At 45.7% G+C, this 13,603-nt stretch overlaps 1 protein-coding gene across 1 annotated transcript in view; it reads right to left on the bottom strand.

The window, feature by feature from the left end:
• Window positions 1–8,629: 8,629 nt before the first annotated feature.
• Il2ra (interleukin 2 receptor subunit alpha) overlaps window positions 8,630–13,603 on the bottom strand; it is a 37,390-nt gene continuing 32,416 nt past the window's right edge. Inside the window, exons 5-8 of the mRNA XM_041630815.1 lie at window positions 12,745–12,816; window positions 12,295–12,366; window positions 10,975–11,041; window positions 8,630–8,654 (exon numbers count right to left, since the gene is read on the bottom strand). Coding sequence (XP_041486749.1) covers window positions 8,630–8,654; window positions 10,975–11,041; window positions 12,295–12,366; window positions 12,745–12,816 — 236 coding nt within the window. The remainder of the gene's footprint in view (window positions 8,655–10,974; window positions 11,042–12,294; window positions 12,367–12,744; window positions 12,817–13,603) is intronic.

Raw genomic sequence — 13,603 nt, forward strand, 5'->3', positions numbered from 1 at the left:
TGCTGGCAGACATGGTGGCGTGCAGGCAGACATGGTGTCATGCTGGCAGACATGGTGGCGTGCAGGCAGACATGGTGGCGTGCAGGCAGATATGGTGGCGTGCAGGTAGACATGGTGGCGTGCAGGCAGACATGGTGGCGTGCAGGTAGATATGGTGTCATGCAGGCAGATATGGTGGCGTGCAGGTAGATATGGTGGCGTGCAGGCAGACATGGTGGCGTGCAGGCAGACATGGTGTCATGCAGGCAGACATGGTGGCGTGCAGGCAGACATGGTGGCGTGCAGGCAGACATGGTGGCATGCAGGCAGACATGGTGGCGTGCTGGCAGACATGGTGGCGTGCAGGCAGACATGGTGTCATGCTGGCAGACATGGTGTCATGCTGGCAGACATGGTGGCGTGCAGGTAGACATGGTGGCGTGCAGGCAGACATGGTGGCGTGCTGGCAGACATGGTGGCGTGCAGGCAGACATGGTGGCGTGCAGGTAGATATGGTGTCATGCAGGCAGATATGGTGGCGTGCAGGTAGATATGGTGGCGTGCAGGCAGACATGGTGGCGTGCAGGCAGACATGGTGTCATGCAGGCAGACATGGTGGCGTGCAGGCAGACATGGTGGCGTGCAGGCAGACATGGTGGCATGCAGGCAGACATGGTGGCGTGCTGGCAGACATGGTGGCGTGCAGGCAGACATGGTGTCATGCTGGCAGACATGGTGTCATGCTGGCAGACATGGTGGCGTGCAGGTAGACATGGTGGCGTGCAAGCAGACATGGTGGCGTGCAGGCAGACATGGTGGCGTGCAGGTAGACATGGTGGCGTGCAGGCAGACATGGTGGCGTGCAGGCAGACATGGTGGCGTGCTGGCAGACATGGTGGCGTGCAGGTAGATATGGTGATAAAGAAAGAGTCAAAAAAAAGTCCTACATCTTGACCTTCAGGTAAAAGGAAATGGTCTGAGTGTCACACTGAGTGAAGTTTGAGTCAAAGGAGACCTCAAAGCCCATCCCCACAGTGACACACTTCCTCCAACAAGGCTGCACTACTCCAACAAAGCTACCCCTCCTAATAACACCATTCCCTTTGAGATTATGGGGGCCAACATTCGAACTACCACTCCTGGCATGCGTTAAACGGAACAGGCCTCAAATCTAAGCATAAAGTGGTTGGTTAACCCACAGTAATCATGCTGCTATTGCACCAATGGGCATATCTTGCCCAGCAGGTCAGTAGTGCAGCAGACAGGATCCGTAGCTGCGTAAGACTGTTGATGAGAATTCTCCCCAACAGCCTATGCAGCATATCCTAAACACCATGACAGCTAGCCAGCATGGAGGAAGAAGCAGCTATAATTTCCATATGGGTCCGGAAGTGTACATACTTATCATAATTAGCCAGGTGAAGCTTCAGAAACAAAGATTCCCTCATTAAGTGTGTTATGTATTTGAACTACATTGTATCAAAATTTGGCTAAGTGTATGTTCAAATTGGTCTTCACAACCTGATACATTGATAGAAAAAAATTATCTTCAACTTCTGAGGCAGGAAAAGAAAAGGGTGGTTGAGGGGCAGGTGCTATTTCTTCAAGCTTCAGCTTGGGGAACGGGTATGCATCATCTATCATATTTTTTGGCTAGAGTAAGTCATCTGGCCTTGCCTGAGCTTAAGATGGTGGTGAAGAAGATTTTCCCCATGTGGGCCACCAATCATTTATGAATGTTTTTACCTACTTTGAGATAGTATGATGTGTTTTCCTTGTAGCCTATGTATCCCATGATATGTCTTCTAGGACTTCTTTAAATTTGTAATTGTTAATTATGATTGTCAACCTGATTGGATGTAGAATCACCATGGAAACACACCCCTGTCTGTGTCTATGAAGATGCTTCTGGAAAGACTTTACTGAACAGGGGAGATCCACCCTGAACATGGGTGGCACCACCTTTCATTCCTGCTTTCTGATTTTAGATGACCCAACCTCGTTCTACATCTCTTGCCTTCTTTTCCTGTCAGGATGGGCTGCTTCCACTAGAATAGCAATCCTGAACAAACCCTACTTCCCTTAAGCTGTTTCTTCTCAAGTGTTTGCTCAAGTAAGCAATGCAGAATTATAGCAGATGTTCTCTCGTTCAAAACAGCTAACCCCAAGATATCGCCAGGGATGGGCATTATTGACAAGGGAAAGAAAAGGCTACAACTCCCAAATATGTCCTTTGTGGAGCAAAAATACCACGTGTGTTTTTCCTAAGACAAGGGAACAGATTGGCCTAAGAACCTCAAGCCAGAATCGTATTTTAGATTCATAGCATTAAGCCGGGCGGTGGTGGCACACGCCTTTAATCCCAGCACTCGGAAGACAGAGGCGGGCGGATCTCTGGGAGTTCGAGGCCAGGCTGGTCGACAAGAGCTAGTTCCAGGACGGGCACCAAAGCTACAGAGAAACCTTGTCTCGAAAAACCAAAAAAAAAAAAAAAAAAGATGCATAGCATTTAATATCTGATTCTAAACTCCTGGTCTAGAAGGTGTCCTCGTTTGAACTTTGTCCCCCAAGTTTGTTTCCTTTACACTTCAGTAATTTCCTAAGTCAATTATTAACTCAATTAGTACTTGATTTAAAATTTGACCTGTATGTTCTCATCTTCTCTTCCTTGGGTATTTACTGCTAGAATTCCAGCAGTCAGGCACTCTGGGAAGGACAAGGGAGGAGGCTATGGCTAGTCACACATTGCAGGAAGAAGCCTCACTTTCCTTTCTGTCCTATGTGTGTAAAGATGTCAAAGACGTTATGATGGAGAGAACGTATAGCAGGCAGCAGCAGCCTGCAGATCTGTAGGTATCCATTCAATTCCCAGCAAGGATGCCCACTGGAGACACAGTTTCCTGTGGGTTTATAGCAGGGTTCTGAGCACCTTCCTTATTAATCCTCAGGGCCTGTTCATGCCCTCAGGTAACCATTTCTCACGAGTTGGGCAAGTGGGAACATTTGGGTCTTGTTTGGACCACATGTACCAGAGGAAAATTCATAGGGATGTTTCTAGTTCCCCCTTGCTTTCCTGTTTCTAGTCTGCAGGACTTGCATTTGTAGTGATTTGTCTCATCATACAACTAGACACTGCTAAATTGTCAGGGACCTCAGTTTAACAGGGAACTGTGGATTAAAGCTACCTTTCCTCCTCAAATCACTAAGCATTAAGAAGACTGAAGCTTTGGTCCACCTCACTCACAGTGAGACCATGAGTGGGTAGGAAGGAAACCAGTTCGGTTTGTTTCCTGTTCCTCCACTTTTCTGGTCACACATCAGTTGGAATGTTTTTCAACACAGCAGATTAACATCTAGTGATTTTATGTTCCCAAATCCATGCGTAGGTGGTTACAAGGGACATGCACACCATTGGGTTCCTTGACTTATGAGCTGAAAAGCAGAATATCATGCATCACCAGCAAGAGAGCATGTAGGTGTATTCACAGGGTTTCCAAACCTGCATCTCCATGTATGTGGACTGGAAGTTCCCTTCATGTGCATTTTCCACTAGGGTTCAGGTTTATCTAGGCTCTCTGGCAGCCTACGGGGCAGAATTTAGGACTCTAATTGCAGTTCTGGAGAAGAAAAGGGGAGGATTAGAGGATTCCCTAGCATCAGTCTCAGAATTTTATTTTATACTTTGATTTGTCAGAGTGCTTACCTAATCTGCACTAGGCCCAACATTTTATTTCCAGCATTGCATAAATGAAGCATGGTACTGTGTGCCTGTAATCCCAGCACTCAAGGGGTGGAGACAGGAGGACCAGAAGTTCAAGGGTTTCCTTCAACACATAGGAAGTTTAAGGCTCAAAAAAAAAAAAGTTTAGAGCTGGCTATGTTGATGCATGCCTGCACTTTCAGAAAGCTGAAATGGGATTGCAAGCTTAAGGCAGGCTTAAGCACCATAATGAAGGCCTGTCTCAAGCAACAAAAATACCAAATTTGTAGATTTGTTTTCTCTTCTATGTCACCAGTAGTGTTAAGTTTATCGAAACACAACTTAGCTTCCTGAAGCCTGTATCTCCAGCTTCTGCCTCTAGTTTTCCTTTTCTTCCTATAAAGGTTGTGTGTGCGTGCGTGTGTGCATGCGTGTGTGTGTGCGTGCGTGTGTGCGTGCATGCGTGTGTGTGTGTGTGTGTGTGTGTATGTGTTGGGAAGAAACCTGTACTATGGTGTGCATGTGGAGTTCAAAGGATAAGTTAATGGAGCTGGTTCTCTATTTCCAAGCACGTGGGTTCCAGGGATTGAAGCCAATCATCAGGCTTGGCAGCAAGTATCTTTGCCCCCTGATCCATCTCACTGGCCCCTTTCTATAAGGTTTTGATGGAGGACTAAGGGGCCAGACTGGAAAAAAAAGCCCACAAATTTTTAATTTTGCATCAGAAGAGAAGATGTATTTTATCCCTTACCTCTTGAAGTGTGGCCTGGAAATCAGAGGAGGGGCTTTGGAACGGCTCAGCAGCCTTCTCTTGCTGATTCTTGACTTACCCAGAAATCTCATCTGATGGGAATATCTCCATATGACCAACAATTTCCAGACATCCTCCAGGGTTTCTATAAATCTTTGAAGGTTGTTGTGAGTTGATTGCATCTCCAAAGACAATTAAGGGAATAGTCCAATTAGGAGGGCGATTTCATGCCGTTTCATCTTGTGTACTGAGCTACTGGAGGCAAATGCTCAGACGAAAGTCATGTACTTTCTTTTTCTTTTTTTTCTTTTTTCTTTTCTTTTCTTTTCTTTTCTTTGTTTTTTGAGACAGGGTTTCTTTGTGGTTTTGGAGCCTGTCCTGGAACTAGCTCTTGTAGACCAGGCTAATCTTGAACTCACAGAAATCAGCCTGCCTCTGCCTCCCAAGTGCTGGGATTAAAGGCATGCGCCACCACCGCCCGGCAGTCATGTACTTTAAAACGAGTAGTTACTTGAGTCTGCTCTTGGATTCTCTTTTTAGTGAAGATATTTTGGTGTTACTATTACCACAAGAGAAAAATTTTGGAGTGGGAAGAGGGTATGTGTGGATATGATGACAGCACAGGTGTTAGTGATTGTTGGTTTTGTTATACCAAGGGAAAAGTCATAGTGGCCTCCATCAGAGTGGTGTATCTGGCCAAAATATAGTCCGATACAATCAGCCATGTTGCAACTCCTCCTGGCACCAGACAAATGCCTAGATTTGTGTCCTGGGTTTCTATCCTGCTGTGGTTCTAGCTCCCACTATGAAACCATGTGCCTGCTAATGAGAAGAACTAAGAGAGGAAATGCAGCTCACATTCTCAAGGCCCAGCCCAGACATTGCACACGTCACGTCTGCTCCTAGCTCTGTGTTCGAAACATAATCACATGGTCACATGTAGCTGCAAAGAAGGCTGGAAATAGGCATCATGAGCTTGGGAGAAAGATGTTGTTCTGTTTTTCTTTTACGTTCCTGTGATAATTATCATGCCCAAAGCAGCTATGGGTAAGAAAGGGTTTATTTTAGCTTATAGTTCCGGGTCACAATCTTATCATTGAGGAAATCAAGGCAGGAACCCAAGCAGAAAGTGAAGCAGAAGCCGTGGAAGGACACTGATTGCTGGCTCACTCGCTGGCTCATGCTTAGCTACTTTACTTATATGACCCAAGTCTACCTGCCTATGGATGATGCTCCTCGGAGTGCTGGACCTTTCCCATATCATTTGTCAGCGAAGACAATCTGATCAAGGGGATTCTCTCATTCCAGGTGTCTTGGTTGTGCCAAGTTGACAGTATAAATGAATTAGAATACCAACAAGATATGATCTTCTAAAATCTTGAACCGTTAGTACCAGTGGAAGAAGGGAAGAATGGGTTTAGGGTGCTATAGCAATCTCCATCATAAGGGTTAATTTTCCACTGTTATACACCCCACTCTTGATAATTCCAACATCTCAGCTGTACCTGAGTGTGGCTGTGCTACTCCCATGAGCCTCCACACCGTGTCTTGCCTTTGTCTTGGTTACCTTTTTCATCACTAGGATGAAAGAGCTGACAGAGGTAACTTAGGGGAGGAGCGGTTGGCTTTGGCTCACAGTTTCAGATGGTACACTCCTCAGTGGTGGGTAAGGCACAGGGGAGTGAGTCTGTGACAGCAGAAGTGTGTTGTGGAACTCCTCACATGGTGGCTTCATGGGAGAGTCTTGAGAAGGAGACTAGAAGCAAGGCTGGACTGTTACCCTCAAAGGTTTACCTCCAAAAGCCTGTCTCCATGAGCAAGGCCTCACCTCTTAAAGGTTGCATAACCCAAACAGCTCTGCTAGCTGGTGTTGGAACATATGAGCCTGTTGAGGACATTTCCGATTCAAACCATACCAACTTTTGAGCAGAATTTGTCAGACCTTGTCTATGTTATTAAAAATTATTAAAACCATTAAAAACTCCTGAGGATCCCAAAAGGCTTTCTTAATGTAAATGAGTTTCTATCAATATTAATCATCTTTAAAAACTAAAACCAAGAAAAATTTAAGACATCATTTATTAATTATTTTTTAAACAACAAGATAAAATCCCTTATACATTAACACCAGAGTGATGACAACATCACACATGTAGATTCTAGAAAAATTCCACCATACACTTGTGAAAGAGAGTAAAACAGTTAAACAATATCTTAGTATTATCAAGAAAAAGTTTGTTATTATATCCCCATCTCCCATAATGAGCAAGGACAATACAATTCAATTTATTGGGCTGGAGAGATGGCTCAGTGGTTAAGGACACAGGCAAGGGTCCAGTTCCTAGCACCTACATGGCAGCTCATGACCAGCTGTTCCAGGGGACCCAACATCTTCTTCTGGCCTCTCTGGGCACCAGGCACACATGTGGTAAACAGTTGTACATTAAAATTTTAATTTTATGCAAGTAAGATTGTTTTTATGGAAAGGGTGGCGGTTGAGGCAGAGTTTTTGCTATGTAGGTCAAGTTGACCTCACACTTGCTATGATCCTCCTGCCTCAGCCTTCTGAGTGCTGGGCTTGCAAGTTTGTGCCACTAACTACAGCTCTTTAGAAAGATTTTAACATTTTCTTTTCTTTTCTAAAATTAGTGATTTGAGATTCTATTTAGCTTTTTTTCCCCCCAAAAAGAGTATTTTTGGAAAGGGGTGGGACCAAAGATAGGAAAAGTCTGGTTTAAACTTGATCATATTAAAGACCAAAAAGGGCTCTGTCTGACATTTGACTTCTCGTAACATTTTCCAGTTGTTTTAGAAATGAAAACTGATTGCTTAAGTTTCTTGTGAATCCCCAAAACACTGTTAGTTTTGAACATCTGGCTCAACTCACTTGAGAGGAAATCTTACAAGAAGAGATTGAACAAGAATGTTCTCGGGGACCTGGCACCTGAACCTGGTTGCTTTTTGTAGCAAGAGAAGATGAGAGCACACAGGGAGAGCCTGGTGGTTCAGAGTGTGGTCTAGAGATCAACATCAAGTCACCACCCAGGAACTTGTGAGAAACCCAAATTCCACACTTACTGACTCAGACTGGACTGGCCAGGCAGTTTGTTTCCTAAGGCTTCCTGGTGACTCTGAATTGGGAGATTTTGGAGGGGAATTATTTGAGGATGGCTGGCTATCCAGTCTACAGTTAATCTTTGGTATAATCACCTCCTCTGCTTCCTTATTTCTTTCCTTCCTTCCATAAACATAGAAAGGATTCCTTGCTTCTCAGTGTTTTCATGACATGTACAAGGTCCGCGTCTAAAAGCATCAACAACCCAGGCTAAATTTAGAGTGCAGTTGAAGACAGTCCCAAAGAAACCAGCTCTTAGAGTGGCCAATTAGGAAAGCATTAGACAAGTATGATTCATGTCCCAGGACCTAGCCCTCTGCTCCTGACGTTGACCCTAGCCGTGAGCTACCGAACATTGACCCTCCACAGTTTCCCACAACTTGACCCCCTTGTTTCAGGATTATTCAAAAATCTGCTCATCCAAAGCTTCTGTTCTTTAGAAATTTAAAACTGAAGCCTCAACAGGAAGGGGGCTGGCTCCCTTCTAGGGCTAAGAGAACAACATACGGAGTCCTAGTTGCCAGCCCCAGTTGAATGGCTGATCAGTAAGTGATGACGTCAGAAGAGCCAGTGAGGCAACCAGAGGTTGATGAAGGAGCCATTTGACTAGGGTGAGCTTGTGAGAGCAGAGAGGGGGCGCAGGGGAGGAGGTAGAGGAGGGAGGATGAAGGAGAACGAGGGAGGACGAGAAAGAGTATTTACATTAGTGCTAGGCTTTACGTAGACTTTCCAAACTGGGAAATTACAACGAAGTCACCCAAAGCTACTTTTTCTATATTCTATATGGCATAAAAAGTGTCCATGCCATTCTAGCTTTCATCCACAGATGTCCACGAGAACAGAACAGAACAGAAGAACACAGAGTGCTGTGGGGTCCTCTCTCCCATTCTTCAATGGCAACGTCCAGTTTAGTGGTGGGGGTTGCAGTTTCCTAATGTGTGGTTATAGCCTGTGACTTCAAAACTTTCTAGAATCCAAAGGATCAACAGGTGACACCTGTTGAGTGTGTGTTTGACTTCTTTGATTTTGCTTGAGCTTCATGATTCCCATTAGCTTCTCCTGGCCTCCGACTGCTCCGAGTTTTTTAGATGGTTCTTCTACTCTTCTTCCTAGGAGATTAACTCAGTCACAGCCACATATCATAGTACGACATGGTCCCCACCCAAACACACGTGAACCAAACAGTCTTCCACTCTAACGCTGAGATTCTAAGTTTGAATTTCACCTCAGAATCTCGCTACCTTCCAACCTGATGAAACCCAGCCTCAAGATATCCCCATCCCTCTACCTTCCACACACATGTGGTGTCAAGTGCCCTAGCCCCACCCAAAAACTAACGTTAAAAAACATAAAAAGAGAGGAAAATATTCACAAAACCAAACAGTTCAAAGGGCTGGGTGGTATCTGAATAGAACACTTGTCTGGCATGCTCAAGGCCTTGGATCCAACTCCCAAAAATTTAATCAACGTAAGCCAGCTATTGCACACTCCTAGCTCCTAGTAATTGTTCCAAAACAACCAAAATAACTCTGGCCAAGATCATAGTTTTTCAGTAGTTCAGAGGTAGGATTTCCAATTGGCCACAAGAGGGCACCATTAGGTGAATTAGGTCAGACACAGGGTCTTGTTATGTAGTCCCAGGCTGGACTCCTCAGGGCTGGGATTTCAGGTTTGTGCCACAACACCCCCAGAGGTAAGGTTTTTATGTTTGGGTTTGTTTGTTTGCTTGTTTTTTTTTTTTTAAATCAAGTTCTTTGACCAGAGGGGTCATATTATGATTATATTTCCATCTCCCTGATGGTACTGGAAGGTCTTAGGAACTCATGTAGTGTTTACACACTTCCTTACTTCCCATCATGACCGTTCTAAGCTATCACGGCTCGCAAAGAGCCTATCCTCTGGTTCTGAGTGTTTGGGTCTTCAAGCTCCCAAATGAAAGACTATTGCCAGCTAGCTGCTTGCTCATCCTGAGCAGGGAGAAGATCTAACATGTACTGAGGCCCCTAGACTGCCAGGCATATGACATCATGCTTCATTCCCATAACCCCAAGAGACCACCTTAAGGAAATGGGTAGATTGCTAAGGCTATGGATAGAACAACCACCTCTGGGGTGCTGTAGGAACTCCTTCAGCCAGTAGCCTTTAAGTTACCTGCCCAGAGTAGACCAGAGGAACAACTTGAGAATGGAAGGAACTGAATTCCCACCTATCCACCTATGGCTATGTTATTAAAGGATTTAAGAGTATCTGGGTTGGCCAGAACCTGCTCTGGCAGAAGGGGCATGCCCTTCACATTTGAGACTGGGATGATTAGTTTTAATTGTCCATTTAACACAATCCAAAATTTCTGGAAGGGAATTGCTCAATAAGGGGTAACCTAGACAAGGTTCCCTATGGACTCGTCTGCAGAGGGTGTCTCCACTATGTTAACTGATCTGGGAAGGCCCAGCCTAAACTCACCCCCTGGGTTTGGGTCCCAGACTGTATAATATAAACAAAGAGAAAGTGAGCTGGGCTTGAGTGTGTATGCATGAATCCATTGCTCTCTGCTTTTGGTTGTGGGTGTGAGATTAGAAACCGCTTCAAGTTCTGGCCACCTTAACTCCCACACAACCATGGACTACAACCAGGAACTGCGAGTCAAATAAACCCTCTGTCCTTTCAGTTGCTTTTGTCTGGGTATGTTATCACACGCACAGGAAATGAAACTAAGCAGGGACGGAATATCTCACCCAGTTGACCCTAATGAGGACAGATTGGCTTTTCTCAAGATGGTTTTACATTCTTACGTCTTTTTAAAAAAACAATTTAGATTTTTGCTATGCGATCTCATGTAGCCCAGGACAGTGCTGAACATCTGATTTTCCTGCTTCTACCTCTTGAGTGCTGGGGTTATAGGTGTGTGCCACTATGCTCGATTTCTCCTGGTGCTGAGGTCAAACCTGGGCTTTGCGAGCATGCTAGGCACTCACTCTATCAACAGAGCTACAAACATCCCTAGGCATGTTATCTGTTCGTTTATTTTGAGGTCTGTCTTACTACATAGCTGAGGTTGACATGCTATTTTCTGTTCAGCCCAGACTGCCCTCAAAATCAAACTCATGATCTTCCTGCCTCCAGACTTGAGTGCAAAGATGAAAGGAATGTGCCAGCATGCCCATCCCCCCATCCCCATGGGTGTGTGTGCATGTGCAACTGTGTATGTAAGTGCCATCACATCCAGTTTTTGTTTGTTTGCTTTTGTTTTGTGTTTCACAAAGCTTTTTCCCAAAAGATGGAACTCAAGTGCTCCTGCTTGCACGGTAAGGCCTTTGCTGAGGCGTGTATCTCCCTAGGCTATCAGCTGAGTTCAGGTTCTGGGCAGTGTTCATGCTGCCAGGGCAGAGACCAGACATTGGGGGTACTTAGTTCTTACAGCGTCAGACTCACCATCTACGCCGCCAGGTGAGCCCGCTCAGAAGAAGGATACTGATGACCAGGAAGATGCAGCCGGCCACTGTCAAAAGAGAGAAGGTTAGGTTGAGCACTACAGCTATGCTTTGGAGGGGGTGTGTGGGTGTAAAGGAACTGGATCCATAGGGTGGGTGAGAAAACTCCATAGGTGAACAAGGACCTCCTGCACAGCTGGGGCCTACGGCATCTTTTTCCTGTAGGAAAGGGGCTAGCCCTTGTCCTCTGGAGCAGACCACAGCTGAAACGTGAGGAAGGCTCAGAGGACAGGCCTCACCAGCAGCTTTCCTCCATGGGGGAATGTTGAAACAAGATAAGAAATCCTAAACATACTGATATCTCCTGGAGGTGCTTGCACTCCCCAAATGCTGACTTGTGAAGGTTCCAGATTCTGCCATTTTTTTTCCAGCGGTCCAGGAAGCATTTTCTTACCTCCTACTAGGAACAGCTGAGTTGCTTATGGGCAATTTTATTTCTCTCTCTGGGTCTTGGCTTTGTCCCTCACTAAAGTTTGGGGGGCATTGTTCTTGAAGATGTATGTGAGAGGAACTGGTTTAGGGTGCTTTAAGGTTTAACTCTTGGGATGCTCTTGGTTTGTTTTGATTGACAGAACCTAGAGTCACTTTAGAGACAAAACTCTGGGCATGTCTGTGTGAGATTATCTAGATTAGGTTAGCTGAGGTAGGGAGACCCATTCTAAAAGTGGACAGCTCCATTCCATGGGCTGGGGTGTTAGGCTCTGTGAGAAAGAAAGTGAACTGAGCAAAGCATCTCTCTCTCTCCTCTCCCACCTCATCTCCCGTTCTCTCTCTCTTTTATTTCTTGAGACAGGATCTCATTGTTTACTCCTGGATCTTCTGGAACTCGCTCTGTAGACCAGGCTGGCCTCAAACTCACAGAGATCTGCCTGCCTCTGCTTTCTGAGTGCTGGGATTAAAGGCATGCACCACTATAGGCAGCCTTTCTGTTTCTTTACTGCAGATGCAGAGTGACCAGTTGCTCAGCCTCCTCTGTTGTGCACCCCCATAGTGATGGACAGGATCCTGGAACTGTTCTTCATAACAAACCCTCCTTCCTTTGGTTTGTCTTGTCAGACATTTGGTCAAAGCAATTCTAAAGGTAGCTAATACAACTCCCAACACACGCAGCTAATCCAGAGGGTTCTGAGCAATGTGAGCATCAAAAGTCATCTTTTCTCCTTATAAACCTCAGTGAAAGGAGGGATCATTTCAATAGGTCAGATTGCCCATGTCCTGGCATGCTGCCCTATCTGTCCACAAATGAAATGACTTGACCCACCTGCCAGCTGATACTCCATTGTCAGGATGAAGGTCTCCATAGTTGTTGCTGCGTCTGTGAGTGGCTGCAAGTCTGTGGAGAAGAGAAACAAGGCTGAAACTCTCTCCCGGTACTATCCTATGTTTTCTGTTTAATTATTTTCACTTGTGTCTTCGTCCTCTTTACTAATTTTTCTGATCCCCATGCCCCTACCCTGGTAAGTGGTATTTCTGTCGAAGCTGGTCTCCAGCACTCTACACTTACAAAGTAAGCACCTTACTAACTGAGTCATCTTCCCAGCCTGCCTTGCATTGACTGTGTTGCTATGGCCATGTTCTTGCTTTGGAGGACAGGAAGACAGCAAGGCCCAGCTTCCCCTCCTCATCTTATTCATTGCTGGAAAAGCTTGCAGAGCCACTGCCTGTCCTTGCCTGATGGCCAAATGTCTGTTCTTGGACACTCTCTCCATACCTGTAGTGATGATGGGACAGGGAGTCTCACTTTCGGGAAAAGGATCTCTGCTTCCTTGAGAGTCTTCGCTGGCTGCAGAAGAGAAAACACAATGAATTTGTAACCTAAGATGGAGCTATGAGATGCTAATGTTTTCTTACACCTGCCTTCTGCTTCTGGTCCCAGAAACACCTGCTAAGGCGTGATTCAGGGACACAGATCCACATCAGCAGCACTGCATGCAGTGAAGGGCCATAGTAGAGCATACAAGGGGGACTCTAACCCTGACCGTGGCTATCTATGGAACTGTGAGCAGGTCTTTCCCTCTAGCCTTCCTACTTAGCCCTGGATTCCACCTTTGACTTGGAAATGGGTCAAATCCCATGTGCACACACTTGCGTGTGCACACACCACCACCACCACATGTATCTGAATAGAGCTTTTAGTCCCTTTGTGATCAGTGACCCAGTATGTGGGTCACTTATGTCTAATGTTATGTCAACTTGACGTAGGCTGGACTCATTGGCGCTCAAGGGCGCTTCAGTTGAGAAAATGCTGCCATAAGGCTGGATTGTAGGCAAGCCTGGAGAGCATTTTATTCAATAATGGTTTGTGGGGGAGGGCCCAGCCCATCATTAGTGATGCCATCTGGGCTGGTGGTCCTTCTGTGAGAAAGCAGACTGAGCAAGCCAGTAGGTAGCACTCGTCTGTGGACTCTGCGTCAGCTCCAGCCTCCAGGTTACTGCCCTGTTTGAGTTCCTGTCCTGACTTCCTTGGGTGATAAACAGTGATGTGGAAGTGTAAGTCAAATAAACCCTTTCTTCCCCAAGTTGCCTTTGGTCACAGTATTTTATCACAGACACCTAGGGACTTGTCATTC

This window comes from Microtus oregoni, unplaced genomic scaffold (assembly GCF_018167655.1).
Source record: "Microtus oregoni isolate MIOR12 unplaced genomic scaffold, Mior012 000035F_ref0000213, whole genome shotgun sequence".
Classification (NCBI taxonomy): Eukaryota; Metazoa; Chordata; class Mammalia; order Rodentia; family Cricetidae; genus Microtus; species Microtus oregoni.